The sequence below is a fragment of the Gadus morhua genome, chromosome 6, assembly GCF_902167405.1.
Source record: "Gadus morhua chromosome 6, gadMor3.0, whole genome shotgun sequence".
In the NCBI taxonomy this organism is placed as follows: Eukaryota; Metazoa; Chordata; class Actinopteri; order Gadiformes; family Gadidae; genus Gadus; species Gadus morhua.
In genome coordinates, this window is record NC_044053.1 from 21377075 (window position 1) to 21393225 (window position 16151).

Genomic DNA, 16151 nt, shown 5'->3' on the forward strand with positions numbered 1-16151 from the left:
GATGCATCTCTTTATTGGTGTAATGTCTGTTCTGATGGTGATTGTATGGCGTTAACTATTGGGGTACATGCGCCAGGTAGGGCCGGGGGGCTAGTGCTGTGAGACCTCAAGTCCAGCAGGCCTTTGTCTTCTTTAATTAAGAGACGGTGAGAGGGACACAGGAGACCAGAGCTCAGTAGCTAGCGGCCGCCATGTTTTCAGTGGCCACTCGGCACTGGGGGGCAGTGGGGGACACTGGAGGAAGACAGATATGCAGTCATTGGGAAAGGCTTGTGTTGAAATGGAACCAGAATCGACTTTATTACCCTAGTCTTTATTTCCGACCGGAGATCCAGTTAGATAAAAGAGGATATTAAAGGTCCCATATAAGCAAAGACACCTAGCTCCATTTCATGCATCAATGCCACACTCTGTCTTCTTTCGGGGTCTTTGGCGTAGACCCTGGTTCTGTTGTTGCAGTGATAGTTTAGTGATGTGTTGCTCCTAGCCGGGCGAGACGTGGTAGTGATAGACGGTTCGGTCCGGACAGGGCCCACTCCGGCAGGACTGCGTGTCGTGTTTGGGCCGTTCCCTGTTCCGTGTACCGACGGTGAAATCGAGGCCCAGCGTAGCGCTGCCGTAGATAATTCGTCCCAGGCCTGAGCTGGCTCCTCATGCTCGTCAAACGGAGCGTTTTGGGGAGGACAACCTCACCGGCCGGCCAGCTTTTAGGCGCAGCTCTCTCATGAAAGTGCCTCTGAATAATTCACGTCCTCGTCTGCAGGTCTCGCGGTTCTTGGGCTCCTTATTTTATTTTTATTTTCCTTTTCCCCAGGCTCATTGAAACTAACTGTGCTTCTTTTGTGCTGGGTTTGATGTAATTTTCTCTTTGTGTGCGCGTGTGTGTGTGTGTGTGGTGCTGGTGGTGGCGCTGGTTTGACCACCCAGCTCAACAGAAGATGGGCTCTATGGAGCAGCATGGCATGTACCAGCCCCAGGCGGAGGACCGGATGTCCCCCGGCCAGCAGCCCTCCTCCCCCCTTGTGAAGGGCGTACAGAGGGTGGTCACCCTGGCCCAGCACATCAGCGTAAGACCCCCCCTCCCCCTTCTTTTACATTAACATTGAGGGCATTTAGCGAACAGAAGAAAGTGAAACAACATATCGCTGTCGGTACAGTAAGGATATTCATAGAACCAAGTGCCAAGCACAATCTCTAGGTTAACCCATTCCCTGTAAACAACAAAGATAGCTAGCATAAGATGCTACGTACTATTTTTAAGTGCAAGCACGTTCAACATACGATAAGTGTGTGAGAGGGGTGTGGGGGCTAAGGGAGGCTATGGAGAGTCTAGTTGAACTCTGAACAAGTGAGTCTCGAGTCGGTCTGGTGGACGGTACTCTATGTCCTGTGTGCCCTGCGGTGTCTTTGGTGCCAGACATCTGGTTGTTGCCGTTCACAAGGGAACAGTCTGTGTTCCAGTAGTCCTGCTGTGTTATAGCAAAACTTCCAGTGGTTATGTTACGAAGATATTCTACCAGAGAAAACTAATTTGTGAGAGTGGATGAAGCTAGCCGAAGTTCATTTTAAAAGGGGTATTTCTATAGTGGCCGGTCTAGACGGTGTTGATTTAACACCTCTACAGCCTCTTTTTTTTGGCTGCTGGCCGAGTTTGTGTTATCCAATTAGACACTCACAGATCCCCGCCTCTAGCGACATGAATGGTCGAAACAAATGTGAAGTGAAAAGCCGCGTTCACCCAGGTTTGACCTAGCCTGGTTCTACCAGACTCTCGTACTTCACTTCATTTCATTTCATTTGTACAGAGAGTCTGGACCTAATCAATTGACAAACGTTAACTCACTTGAAGGCGGGTGTCTGTTGAAGTTTAAAATGATTGGATCTGCCCAGTGCCACTCTGGATCTGCCATAACCAATCGCTAACGTTTGGTTGTGACTTATGTCATGCGCCGGGAATCACGCGCAGGTTGTACACAAACCAAACACCTTGCGCGTCTGCACGAAAATGTCCGTCAACGACAGCTGCAGGTTTTGTTCGTCGAATTTAATTTATCAGGGAAAAATTGCACATCGTAAATCAACTACCGACCTACAACAACAACTCAAACTGGCGCACGACTTTATCGTCATTGTTCTCAGACACGCCCTCTGTTCGCTGATTGGGGGCCGCTGTGGCGGCACCAGAAAACCAAATTACAAACAGCAGGTCCAGACCTAGTACTGAAGGGAAATTCAAATTGAGCCGAAGTAGGGCTGGGCGATTTTTTCGGTTTAATCGATTAATTTGCATTTTTTCTTTCCTACGGTTTGTGAAATGGCTGAACCGAAAAATCGCGATTTAAAAACAGTTCCAGACTCTTCCGATTTGTTTTGCTGAATAGACTCCGTATAGCCTCCTCTCTCACTTTCCAGAACGCGCGCAAAACTCAGCCTACTGCAATCACATTCACCTCGCCCCCGACAGACTTGGGGGAGAGCCGGGTCGATTGAAACACTTCTCAGTTAAACGTCTTTTGCAAAGATGACGTTATGTATACAAATAATTTGTGATCAACAACTCACATGTGTGTTCTCTTAGTTACAAGCAGTGGTGTAGTCTACGTGATACGCAGGTATACGCCGTATACCCACTAGGAACGCACCAGGATTTGCGTATACCCACTTAAAAATGTGCACGGATACGTATCAATCGTCTTGTGACAGATCTTTCACTTCTGTGTTTATTTTTCGGAAATATCGGTTGGGTATAACTGCAATAAAATACTTTAAGCAGGGGAAGTTATCTCCTACATTCACCATTCATAAAATTCCCGCTGCGCGCTCGCGCTCTGCCCTGTCTCTGTTACGAAGCGCGAAGCTGCCCCTGCATCTCTGCACGTTAGTTGGCGGGCCGAGCCCCTCCTTCTCGCGTGTGTGTGCGTGCGTGCGTGCGTGCGTGCGTGCGTGCGTGCGCGTGTGTGTGTGTGTGTCCAGTCCTCCCATATTAATGTGTAAACCACATAATAAGTAGTCAACAGAAGACAATGTTTTAATCCCACTTTATATCTCCTTGTTACTTTTAGATGAGAACCCCTGGCCAGCCTTTCAGACTGGGTGTCAGGCTAGGGAATTTAAAAACAGGCATCCTTGGTTAGAGTGGAGGGAAAAAAAGTTATAGGTAAATGTCAGCCAACATACAGTTGGTATACACAATTGAAATTCATAATGTTAATCACTATGCAAATGAGAGTATAGCTAATTCATGGTCATTTTTAAGGTGCAGTAATTTCACACTTTTACACAATTCAATTACTGTATGGTATGTTAGATAACAACAGTAAGAGCTCAAATTAGAGCAATTGAAAGAGTGAAACATTAGTCTCCTGTCATCTCCTTCTCATGCACTGGTTAGCCATGGATGTAAACAGTTCATTCAATTATTTTGAGTAGATTTTGTCCTTGTTTAGCATGTGCTATTGCTACTATAGATATACAAAGGACAACTTGTAATTTTTGTGTTCTATTTGTTCATACTGTTATTAAAACTGATAAACCTACTCAGCTTTCCATGATTGTTGATAATCGTTATACTCTTAAATCAGCGGGTTGTAGACCCCTGCGTTGGTGATTTTGGTGCGACACCCCATAAGCGCCACACACGTACATGGGTTTCAATGGAATTTGTTTAGAGAAAAACAGAAAAAAAAAATCGAGGTTTAAATCGAAAATCGTCCATTAGTTAGAAAAAATCGAGATTTTATTTTTAGGGCAAATCGCCCAGCCCTAAGCCGAAGTACTTAGGCGGGCGGAGCCAGGCTAGGTTTGACCTGGTCGGCCATCAGACTTCAGCCCATCAGTCTGGCCTCAAGCCTGTTGAAAGCCCCTCCCAGAAGAGAAACGAATCAGCCCTATTGGGAGGGGGTTTCCGTTCACGATGAAGCGAGGAGCGTCACAGTCTGCAGAATTTCATAAAAATAGCAGCGCAGAGGAAAGTGGAGCAATCGGAAAGCCATCAAAACGGTTTCATCGAAATAGATGAAGAGATGAATGAGGACATTAATAGACAAACTTACATTTTCACCCAAGGCTTTCCTCGGAGGATGAAGAGCGAGAGCAAAGAGAGCAAGAGCATCACTAAGATATTTTATGGTCTCACAAGGTTAGGATATAGTAGCTTCACTCAATGTGGTGGGGGAAAATGATGACAAACAGCCTTCACCAAGTTACCCACAGTGATTTCCTAGATGTGTGCTTTGTTTCACTTGCAGCCAATAAAAATCTATTAAAAGTATTGTAGAACATAATGGTCTGAAATAGATCAAACAAAACGACCATACAGTAGTACTTTTAAACGATCCGTTACCATGATGTATAAAACACACGCCCTCCTCTAGCCTCTATAAGGCTGAACTGAACATCCAAAACAACCGTGTGTGTGTCTGTCTGTGTTTGTATCTCTGTCTGTCTGTGTGTCTGATAGGAGGTCATCACTAAAGACTACACCCGGCAGAGCCAGCAGCAGAGCTACCACAGTTCCCCGGTGCTCGACCTCACCCGTCCTCCCAGCGTCCCCCAGCCCATGTCCGCCTCCCAGGACCCCGGGACGGGCCCCCGCTACGCCGCAGACGGCCCCAATGTGGACCGCAACCGCGACCGGTAGGACACCTGCAGAACAGAAGCGAAGAACCATAGTCATTTCAGGCCATCGAGAGAGCAAAGGAAAAGGTGCCGTTACTGCATCCTATAAGTGTGTGCGTGTGTGTTCCCAGGTCGCCCCCTCAGCCCAAGACGTCCCCTGTCAGCATGTCCAACATTGGCATCGAGCCGGTGTCCCCCGCGGGCGCCAGCTCTGACCCCGAGACATTGGGAGGCGCCTCGTACCCCAGCGACCAGGGGGAGCCAGGGTATGGATGATATGGTTGGACTATGGAGATATTCCTGATGGTTGTTTTCCAATCCGAACAGCCTCCGTTTAGTTTTGCATTCTAGGGGGATCCTCTGTGGGTCAATCGTCTTGTAATCGTGTAATCCTGTGTTATTTCATGTCGGTTGACCGTGGAGGTCTTGTTTTGTGTCAGAGAACTGGGCTTCTTCCTGTATTCTCCTACTGGGTATCAAGGCTATGCCCGGTCTAATCTGGTCTCGACCGCTTGGCGTTGCTTCCTGGAAGATTCCATTGGATCGTCTAGTGCTGGTCCTGTAATGCAGGATAACATCCTATCCATCTGCCCATACCCCCCTTTAGCAAAGCAGCCATCTCCCCAGCTTTTGAACTGTACAGTCAACCAACCTATCACCCGAGTTTGAATGGCTCGGGTAGTGTTATTAAGGCATATTAAGGAATTATTTATTTTCAACCGCCAAACGTCCAAGTAGTGAAATCTTTTTCAGATATCGTTACACTGCAATGCTGTGTGTGTGTACATGTTTGTCGTTCCCGTCCTGAAACGGCTCCTCTTCTCCCTCCCCAGCATGGTGTCTCGCTCGCCCCCCAACCCCACCCAGCACCCCGCCTTCTTCAGCAAGCTCACGGAGAGCACCTCTGCCATCGTCAAGTCCAAGAAGCAGGAGATGATCAAGAAGATGACCGTCGTGGGCACTGACGGAGACTTCAGTGAGTATTTACCCAGACAGTCTGACTGATACAGCTGAGATGAAACCTCGACAGGCCGAGGCAGCAGCGTCACACAACAACGCCAAGTAACCCCACAGTACACACTCAGCTTAACAGTGTTTTACACCTCGAATCCGAGGCAAGAATATGACATTGTCCCCTATCACTGTCAGTCACAGCCTTGATCATCGACTGATGTTCTGTCCATGTGGCGAGCTTCTGAGAGGGTCTGAGTCTCGACTTGTTTTGTAGCTCATTCCACGATGAGGCCCTGAAAACTGGGCGGCTTTCTTCGCCAATTCTGTCCTCACTTCAGGGACAGTCGATAGGGTCATCAGACCGTCGTGTCATTAGATAGAAGAGACGATTTAATGACCCGAGTCGCATTGGTCTGCTGTTTAAGAAGAGCTCCCATAATTAGGACGCTGTGCCAGAATTCTCGGAAGAAGAAAACCATCCTCTCTTTGATCATCAGGGAATTGTGCTTGTCCCCTTTCAGACGCTGGTCAGCCCGGGACAGAGATCTTCAACATGCCAGCATCCACGACCGCTGGTAAGTCTTAACCCCCCTTGTACTTATTAATATTATTATTATTAGTAGTATTATAACATAATCCATAGATACACTATTGTATTTGAAAAAAGAATACTCTGCCATAAAATGACGTAGGCTCGGCAGTCTCATCTGGCTTGGAAGATGAGATTCCATAGCATAACCAAATTTCAGGTCTACCCCTAGGAAAACAAAGGGATGTATTTGGTTGAAGTCCTCCTATGTAAACCAGTGCCTCTCTTTAATTCTGGCTAGGCCTTAAAGGGGATACACACATAATGGCTTTTAAGTCCATTTTGACGGTGGAATTTCAACAGTTTCCCCAAGAAAAGTGGTTGTTGATGATTTTGATATGTTAAGTTCAGGTGAACTTGTTTTTACGGCATACCAATGCCATTTTTGGTAGTATTTACAAAGCTCACTATTTGTTTGCCTGCCCCGGCGGGTAGATATTTCAATGTGTCTCAGCGGCAGAGAATCCACTAAATCAAATGTCTGCCATGATGTATGCATCAGGCCTGATCACAATGCTATATTTATAATTATTAATATCGACGCTGTAGGTCACGAGGGGTATCTTATTCACCACCCATCCAATCAGCACACACTTGATCCTCTTAACCTCTCCCTGTATCCAATCAAATCCCTTTCCGCCTCTTCACACTGTTTCGTGGTGTACTTTATTCGTAGGTAAATGAATAATAATGAAGATGTTGATGGTAACAATAAGTATAATGGTAAACAAAAGCAGGATAAAAACATATGCATTGAGTCAAACATTGTCATTTACACAAATAAGTTATATTGTAGTTATTCCTGTTACTTTATTTTATTAACCAATCAATGGCAAGATCCAAAAGAAAAAGGCATTCCTTCTCACAAAACCGACCAATCACGTGCCTGACACTCCCGGCTCCTCCCAGCAGGGCCGGTGAGCGTCCGTAGCCACGCCCCCCAGGAGACCTCCGGGAACTCCATCGGCCTGGAGGCCATCATCAGGAAGGCGCTGATGGGGAACTATGACGACCAGGCGGAGGAGCGGCCCCCCTCCAACCCCCACAACCCCCTGGCCCCCGGGGGGCCCCCCTCCATGGCGGAGGACGCCTACGCGCAGCAAGGTAGCCCTCCTCGCTCTAGGTCACCTCCCTAGAGCCCCTTGTTGTGTGCGTCCCTTCAGTTGTCTTCTCCAGATATGACCGTGTGACCATGTGTTTTTGCAGCCATGGCTGACGCTAGCCTTGCTAACACCAGGCCTCATCTCAATCTACATTGAGAAGAGGTCTGGGAACCACGCATTCATTTTCTCGTATTTGAGGTGTGGTTTACGATTGCCTGGAGCCGATAATTGGGCGCTACGAATGTCTATCATATGGGTCTGTACGTAGCTCATGGCCAATCGTAAGAATTATACCAGATGACGTATGTAGAGCGACAGAAATTCGATGAGGAAGAAGACGATGGGTGTGACGCATAGACGTCGTCATCGTCTTGCCGTCCCTCCCCGTTCTGTGATTGGTTCCCTATCTCAGGTGAAAATCGGATCCATGGAATCCAGGCTGCCTAGCAGCGCGAAATGAAATCACTCGCAAGGCAGCATGGGTATAGCCAGGGTGGCTCACCTTCACTTTTAGTTTGGTTCATATCACACCTTGTACACCCGTTGTTTCTCTGAATGTTTTTGGTGGTGTGTGTGCCAAACTTCATCCCCAAAAGCATGCACCGTTTAAGGTCCCATATTATACCACCAGGCGAGATAGCATTTCAAGCCCTTTGAAAATCTGCCTCTACTAACCCTTGCTCATCTGTCATACGTCTAGATGGACACGCCCACTTGGGATGTCACTAGAGGCAGATTTTCAAAACGGCTTCTAATGGCTCATCACAATAATATGGGACCTTTAAAGTAGTAGCGTATTTATCTATTTTCTCTGGGATACTTTCTTACTGTGAGTGTAACTTACTCAAGGTGGAGTGTAGCTTACTCCAGGTGGTTTCTCCAAGTGTCGTACCCTAGCTTTAGATCTCAATTTCTGCTGTCCTAGAGTACGTTATTCTCCATCAGCCTGTCCGTTCCCTTCCTATTTCTTCTTTAATAGTTTTTTTCAATCATTTTTTCATTATGATTTCGTCAAATCATAATGGCTGTGTCACGTTAAAATTGTACCGGGGGCAAAAATTGTACCGGCCTACGTCATCAGTTGTTCACATCTTGACAACCTGCCTGGCAACAAACGACCCGATCTTCTGTTGCTGGGCAGGTTGCAAAAAACATTCGGCTCATGTTTCCAAAAGACGAAATAACATAATACAGATAACGGATCGCTAGATAACACTTGTTTTTACTTTATATTTGTATTGTATTTAATTGTTTAATCGAATAGCAACAGACGACGCCATCGTCTGTTGCCGGGAAACGGGCGATTGCGTCAAATGACGTAGGACGCGAATGTTCAAGAACCTTCCTACGTCATTTGACGTGATCGCCCGTTTCCCGGCAACAGACGATCGCGTCGCCTGTTGCTATTCGATTAAACAATTAAATACAATACAAATATAATGTAAAAACAAGTTTTATCTAGCGATCCGTTATCTGTATTATGTTATTTCGTCTTTTGGAAACATGAGCCGAATGTTTTTTGCAACCTGCCCGGCAACAGACGATTGCGTCGTTTGTTGCCAGGCAGGTTGTCAACATGTAAACAACTGATGACGTAGGCCGGTACAATTTTCGCCCCCGGTACAATTTTAACGTGACAGCTGCATCACAAAAAAGTGAAATTGTTTCCATGGAATCCACACTGATTGACACTTGTGGTGGCTGCTCTTCCCCCAGGTGGGGTTAAGCCGTCCAAGAGCAGCGGGCGGTCCAACGGGAGGAAGGCCAAGTCCCCCGGGCCGGGCCAGCAGCCCCCCCCCACAGAGAGACCCTCCTCCGTGTCCTCCGTCCACTCGGAGGGGGACTGCAGCCGACTCACCACCCGCGTGTGGGACGACCGCCCCTCCTCCACAGGTACGCACGCACGCAGACACGCACGCACATGCACCGGCACTCACACACACACACACACACACACCCCTCACTACCCCCGTCAGGGATGACTCACACACACTGATTAATTCTAGAGCGGTCGTTAGGGGGTCATTTTGACCGCTAGTCAATAAAGAAATATCTGACAAACTGGAACCAAGTTTCATCATTGCCCTTTTAGTCCTTTTCCTAAATACTTGTACACGCGTGTGTCAAATTCTGAAATGATATTAGCAAACAAGGTTACAAGCAACTACGCATCTATATATGCTGTAGACATGACCATCGCTGTTTACCATTTACCCAGCAGGTGTCGCAGAAGTGCAGAATAACTACAATACTAATAATGTAATTTAAGGCAGACTAAGCTATTACTCATTTGAAAAAACAACCCCGGGTCAGGTGAACATTTTGTAGAAGGAGATCTTTCCACAACACGTAAAAAACAAATAAATCCCAGACATGGGGATGGATTGGTCACCATGGAGGTCTTGCACAGGAGCAAGTGTAAAGGGCATGTCTTCAAAAAACCAACGGCACACTCGCTCAGGTTACGGTGCACAGCCCATTGAAAACGACCACACTATTTTAGGCTTTGTGGGACCAAAACGGACCAGTTTTCTATTTGGAGCTACCTACCCTTTAAGGTTTGGAGCAAAGGTGCTACGTTTAAGAAATAGCTTCTCATTACCGCCCCCTCTGGCTGGTAAGTGCTCTGCAGCCTGCTCTGGCATTCAGAGCACTTGAGGGCAAGCGTGGGTTTAAGACAATAACAATCATGAACTAATGTTGGCTAAAATAATAAGCAAAAGTAAACCAGTACAAATGAAAATGTTCTGAAAGAACACGCATGTTTGCATCTATCCACACAGGAATTTCTGCCATTACCGGGCCCCAGCTCACAGGCAGTTTTTTTGTTACAACCAAGCAAAAAAAACATGCAACAAAAAGTTACAAACTGTTTACATTTTCGCATTTTAAACTGATTTTTGCCTGTAGACATCCTACATGAGGCCTTTCACACTAACCTACAGTTTAAGGACGGAAGCCTTAGAATTGGAGGATCGGAAAATTCGATCCATATCCATCAGGATCTCATTGAAGACGTCTAGGTCAAAGTAAACCATGGCGTCCTTTATCACCAGAACCCCTTCATGGGTGTAGCTTCAGCTGGGCTCAACAAAGGGATCAGGGTTAGGGTCCAGATCCACCAGGTATAAATGCCACCATTGCTGCATCATGCTGTTTGCATTGTCTCTGCAGACGGTCCTTGTTGCCATAGTAATGTTTGTCTTGTCTCCTCCTCCTCCCAGGCCCCACCCCCTTCCCCTGTAACCCGTTGACCATGCGCTTCCCCAGCGGCATTGTGTCGGCCGCCTCGCCTTCCCCCGGCCAACAGGGGGCCCCCGGGGGCCAGGGCCGGCCCTGGGAAGAGGAGGCCAAGCCCCTGCTCTGCTCGCAGTACGAGACGCTGTCGGATAGCGAGTGATGGAGACCAGACCCCGCCCCTCTCTCTCTCACACACACACACTCACACTCACACACACACACACACACAATCATCTCCATGCTGCTGCTGATAACTGAATCACTTCCACACACATACACACACATAACGGACACGCCCACAAATAACGGACCCGCCCACACGTACCGGACACGCCCACCGAGACATCATTCCGCCCTACCGATTCCTGGTGGTTTGGTTGGCTCCTGATATCTGGCCTCTCCCACCGCCACTCCTCTGAGATGTGAGGCCCAACCCTCCCACCCCGAAAACACTGCTGCTCAGTGTGTGTGTGTGTGTGTGTGTGTGTGTGCGTGTGTGTGTGTGTGTGTGTGTGTGTGTGCGTGCGCACATCTGTATTATTGTGTAATGCACTCTCGTATGGGACTACTCTAAAAGGACGAATCACTTTCTCTTTAGTTTGTTTTTTAAGCGTTGGCCATGTCATGTTGTTCGTCCCTCTGGCCTTATCAGCGGGGCCCGGTGGCACCTCCTCCTGGTCTCTGGACCCCTGGGGGTCCACGCCTTCGTCTGGACTCGGGTGTCTCGGTGCAGCACCGCCCGCAGCACCGGGGGTTCAAGGGCCCCTGGTCTCCGGGCAGATTACGCAAAGGCGCCTCTGCAGCCGGTACGGGGCCCCAGAGCTCCTCCTGCTCCTCCCAGTTATGTCTCTCTCTCTCTCTCTCTGTCTCTGTCTCTGTCTCTCTGAGAAGTGAGCAGTCGTATTTCAGTTGGATGTTTTCTTCAAAAGGAAACCTTTTTGATGGTGTCACTCGTTGTCTTTTCTGCAACACGTATATCATTTCTCTTTGGTCTGGTTCTCCAGGAGAATGGAGGGATCGTACTGGGAGGCCGTTGGTTTACAGGGTAGACATACTGTTAGGGGTGTCATGGTGGGTCGAGGCAGGGTGGGGGAAGGCCAGAGGGCCTGTCCCCCCCCCCTCCCCCCCAGGGGTCAGAAGAGAGGAAGTGTTTATGGGTTTGGGGCGATGAGCAACAAGCAACCCTTTCTTCTCACCATTTTTATATTAACCATGTCAATGTTTGTCAAAAAAAGAAAATCAGAAAAAACTGTTGATTTGTACTGTTTGGGATGTTTGGGATGTAGCACTTAGTTTGACGGTCGGTTTCACAATGGCATTTTACACATGTTGGTTGTTTTGGGGTGGGCTGTATAAAAGACTTAAAAATGAAAGAAAACTGCAGGAAATCGTACCTGTTGGACCCCCCGTTTCCACACCTCCCCCCTCGCGCCTCCCCCTCTCCTGTCTCCCCCCTCCCCTCCCCCACTTTGGCTGCCTACAGTTCTCCATTTCAATTTTCATTCTTTCTTCAAGCGACAATCGCAGTAGGTGGATGATGACATATTTATATACGTATACAGTATGTATAAATATGTATATATTTATATATATGTATTCATATATATATCCGTATATGTGTGGGCGTATATATATTATTCATATATACAATATATACTCTCACCATTCCCTTCCCGTCAGTTTTTCTGTACAGTTCTGTTTCTAGTGTTATGTGCCATTTATTTTCATACACAGTACTACAGGGAAGAGTCAGACCAAGTCTCACTCCACCACTCCCATTACGCCACAGGGAACCTCCCAGTCCAAAGAGGGCGCTCCCAGTATACACTTCTGGTGTGTTTGGTTTTCTCTCTGCCCCTCAACTCATTAACAATCAAAGGCGTTACTTCTCATCAGGTATCCTGACCTTTGACCTCATGTCCTACAGCCTTCCTCCATTTGGAGGTCACTGCGCTCTCCACCCCATCATGTGTGTTTAGTCCCCTGGAGCTCAGAGCTCAGGGTGGTGTCTGCTGCTACAGTCGGCATGGAAACCTCTGTGTTTTTACTACGTCACATGAGCATGGGAGACTGGTCAGTCCGACCGTGTCCACCGTTTTCCTCTTTCTCCACTCTGACCATAACTGGTCTCCCATCACCTCTCTCTCCACATGACCCGTTACCGGTCGTCTTCATCCAGCCAGCCGTCTGGGTTCTGCGGTTCTGTGTGTTGTCCTCCTCCCCCCCCCCCCCCTCCCCCGTGTGTGTCAGCCCCCAACTGATGATGGATGTCGGTGTGACTGTAAATAGACTAAAGCCATACACAGGTGTTCTCCAAGAAATCCACCAGAGAGATCCTACTTGGTTTTTAAGTGTAGTGAGATATATTTTAAGCGTTGATCATGTTTCCGGTTTCTTCTTTGTGATTACGGTCATGTCTTTCTCCACTCCACGTTGTCAGAGATCCAAACCGCGGTGGTTCACGAACAAGGATTTGCCTTTATATTGACGGTTCTTTTAAAGTGTGGTCCTGGGTTTCAGTGACATCAACAGTACATTGTTCGTACACCATATTGTGCATAATGATTTTTCTTTTTTTAATTATAACCCACTGTATAATAGCAAGGATTGTATATAGAACTGAAGAGATGTAAATATTTATGTGGCTTGCTTCAAGGTTGGTATTTACAGAAAACAAAAAAAAAACTATTCACACTGTTAAATTCTACATGCCCACCAGCAAGCTTTGTGGATAGCAGTGTAAAATGAAAAACAAAAAAGACACTGCCTTAATGTTTAAATAAAAAGCTTATTGCCATTGAACAATGCTCCAGTCTGTTTTGTGCATTTTGTTTTAATTCAACGCCACAATGTAGCAAAGGGTAATGGCCACATGAGGGCAGTAAACCCTCCTTCGCAAAGGGACATGGCTTGATCTGTTGATTGTTTGGGTCCTCAACACCATGTAAAAGCAGGAATTGCATTTTCCTATATGTTTAGATGTTAGTATTATATAAAATTACATACCATTGCTGTCAGCCATGCACTCGGCTATTAATTGAAATTGGTTGAAGAAGGGCATGTGTGGATGTCATTGTTAGTCCTTTTCTTGCTGGCAGCTTTTTCTAAACCGAAACGCAGTCACCAAGCCACGACCCTCCAGTGATATCTACTGCTCTGTGTGTGTGTGAATCCGAAATCAAGTGCAACCTTCAGAAGGGAACTCCTTCCTTACCTTTGTTTATTGTTGAATTGTTAAGGGGCAGAAATCTGCCCCTTAATAGACAGACTCAGTTGTGTTGTTTTATTTGGATCCCTCGGTTCAAATAAAACACGGTGAAGAGTAAACTGACCTTTGAGGTTATGGGTTTATTATTAAACGTGGATATACATATTTTTTAAATTATTTTAATTTGTTCAGAACTGGAACGATAATTAGACAAGTTGAAATGTACAAAAATATAAAGAAAACGAGCAAGTGCCTTGATGCCACATATACAACAGGAAATATCTTCAGTAAAAAAAAAACACGAAACATGGGTGAAGAAGACGCTAAACAATTGTACACAATTCCATAAGGATGTTTTCAAATTTGACACCCTCATTTGTTTTAACTTTTAAGAGCTTCTTCTGCCCCTGAATTCCAACAGACCAACGACACATATCACAACCCTCAAACATCAGGAGAAGTTCTCCAGTTCAGCCCCCATAAGACCCCTCTGAATCTCCTTTCAGGCTGACTCTCTCTCTCCCGCTCTGCTATTTAACGTACTGTTCCCTTTTATATCTCCTGCTTCCGTCTGACTGTACTAATCATGCCCCATCGCCATAGTTACCCCTTGCCCTTCTCTGAATGCTTTGAAGAAAAGGCATTATTTAAAGTCTTTCAAAACCATGACGATATCTGAAACACACATTATTAAGGAAAGTTAGCCTACGTTTGCCTAAAAAAGACTATCAACAGAAATAATTGAGGTAACATCTGAATTCTTCAAAATCAATATTTTGCAAGATCAATTTGTGTGCATATATAATGATAATATATATATATGAAATATATAATATATATATTAAATACATATATATTAATTATATATTATATTATATAACATATTATAATATATATATTATGTAATGTATATATAATATGATTCATAGTTACACTGACTACCAAACCGCACTCAGAAAAGGTTCAAGCAACCTGCCCCTCTTCCTACTTACTAACTTAACTGAAAGACCAAGCAGATGGCGGACAACAAAATAGTATGGTCTTGCATTGTCATGTAAAAGAAAACAAATATATATTATTTTTGTACGATTATTTTTCTGGCATTTCATGTTGACTGTTGACCGACCTAAAAAACAAACTTAAGAAAGTTAAAGTCTTGGCAATGTAGCAATAAATATAAAGGCAGTAAAACCCTATTTCACTGTGCTGTGTTTGGGGTACGTCGAGACTAGGAGCTATGAAACAAAATATCCTCCCGCGGTAGCTGAAGACTCTCTGTTTGAGTTTACTAGGATGCTTTGCAAAAGATCTGTTTAACATCCAATAACTAGAAACAAGCTAGAGAAATGACATTATTTTTCTTTCAATAATTGTTATTGTTGAAAAATGAGACCAGAGAACAACGGGGAGTGATGAATATTGACCTTATTCCTGTGTGATACAACTTTGGTCCATTAAAAAAAAAAAAAAAATCTTTACTTTCAACTTTTCCCTCTTCCGTCCCCTGCTGGGCCGGAGAGAGGGCTGACGTAAAATTATGAAACAATAAAAAACAAACCAAAGAACAAGTGCAATACGGCCATTTTGGAAAGCTCTGTGTTGGATCTGACTGGCGCTCTGTGCAGCTCAAATGTCCGGTGGTGTCCGTCTTCAAAGTCTGTTCCTGGGCCCGACGGAGCAACAAAACTTTAGAGACGTAGCACTGGAAGGGGGGGAGCGGCACACCTCCAGACCAACTAACCAACCGGTCGGATTTAAAAAATGTTTTAAATAAGACAAATAACCGTTGAAACGCAGCACTCGGACCGCGAAAGACTCCAGTTTGTTTCCTCGTTAAAGATCTAAAATACAACTCGGGTGGGGGGGGATAATAAAAAGAGAAAGGATTCCTTGGATGTCCTACGTGAAGATGCATCACCAACCGTATCTTTGACCTCTTTCAGCCTGGTCCTCATAGCCCAGAGAGAGGCTCTCTGAGTCTAGAGGTCCTCCATAGAGAGAGAGGCTCTCTGAGTCTACAGGTCCTCCATAGAGAGAGAGGCTCTCTGAGTCTACAGGTCCTCCATAGAGAGAGAGCTCTCTGAGTCTAGAGGTCCTCCATAGAGAGAGAGGCTCTCTGAGTCTAGAGGTCCTCCATAGAGAGAGAGACTCTCTGAGTCTAGAGGTCCTCCATAGAGAGAGAGGCTCTCTGAGTCTAGAGGTCCTCCATAGAGAGAGAGGCTCTCTGAGTCTAGAGGTCCTCCATAGAGAGAGAGGCTCTCTGAGTCTAGAGGTCCTCCATAGAGAGAGAGGCTCTCTGAGTCTAGAGGTCCTCCATAGAGAGAGAGGCTCTCTGAGTCTAGAGGTCCTCCATAGAGAGAGGCTCCCTGTGTCTAGAGGTCCTCCATAGAGTGAGAGGCTCCCTGTGTCTAGAGGTCCTCCATGGCCCAGAGAGAGGCTC

The 16151-nt window shown here is 46.1% G+C and overlaps 1 protein-coding gene across 14 annotated transcripts in view; it reads left to right on the forward strand.

The window, feature by feature from the left end:
• The window catches only part of ncor2 (nuclear receptor corepressor 2), a 112070-nt gene extending 98760 nt beyond the window's left edge, over positions 1 to 13310 (forward strand). For 9 of the 14 annotated variants that reach the window (XM_030357788.1, XM_030357787.1, XM_030357796.1 and 6 more), the window contains 8 exons: positions 928 to 1067; positions 4460 to 4635; positions 4749 to 4883; positions 5451 to 5593; positions 6093 to 6146; positions 7070 to 7264; positions 8980 to 9156; positions 10488 to 13310. In XM_030357788.1, the coding sequence (XP_030213648.1) occupies positions 928 to 1067; positions 4460 to 4635; positions 4749 to 4883; positions 5451 to 5593; positions 6093 to 6146; positions 7070 to 7264; positions 8980 to 9156; positions 10488 to 10663 (1196 nt within the window). In that variant the 3' untranslated portion in view covers positions 10664 to 13310. The remainder of the gene's footprint in view (positions 1 to 927; positions 1068 to 4459; positions 4636 to 4748; positions 4884 to 5450; positions 5594 to 6092; positions 6147 to 7069; positions 7265 to 8979; positions 9157 to 10487) is intronic. The other 5 variants (XM_030357790.1, XM_030357797.1, XM_030357802.1 and 2 more) reach the window with 1 other exon arrangement.
• Positions 13311 to 16151: the final 2841 nt, after the last annotated feature.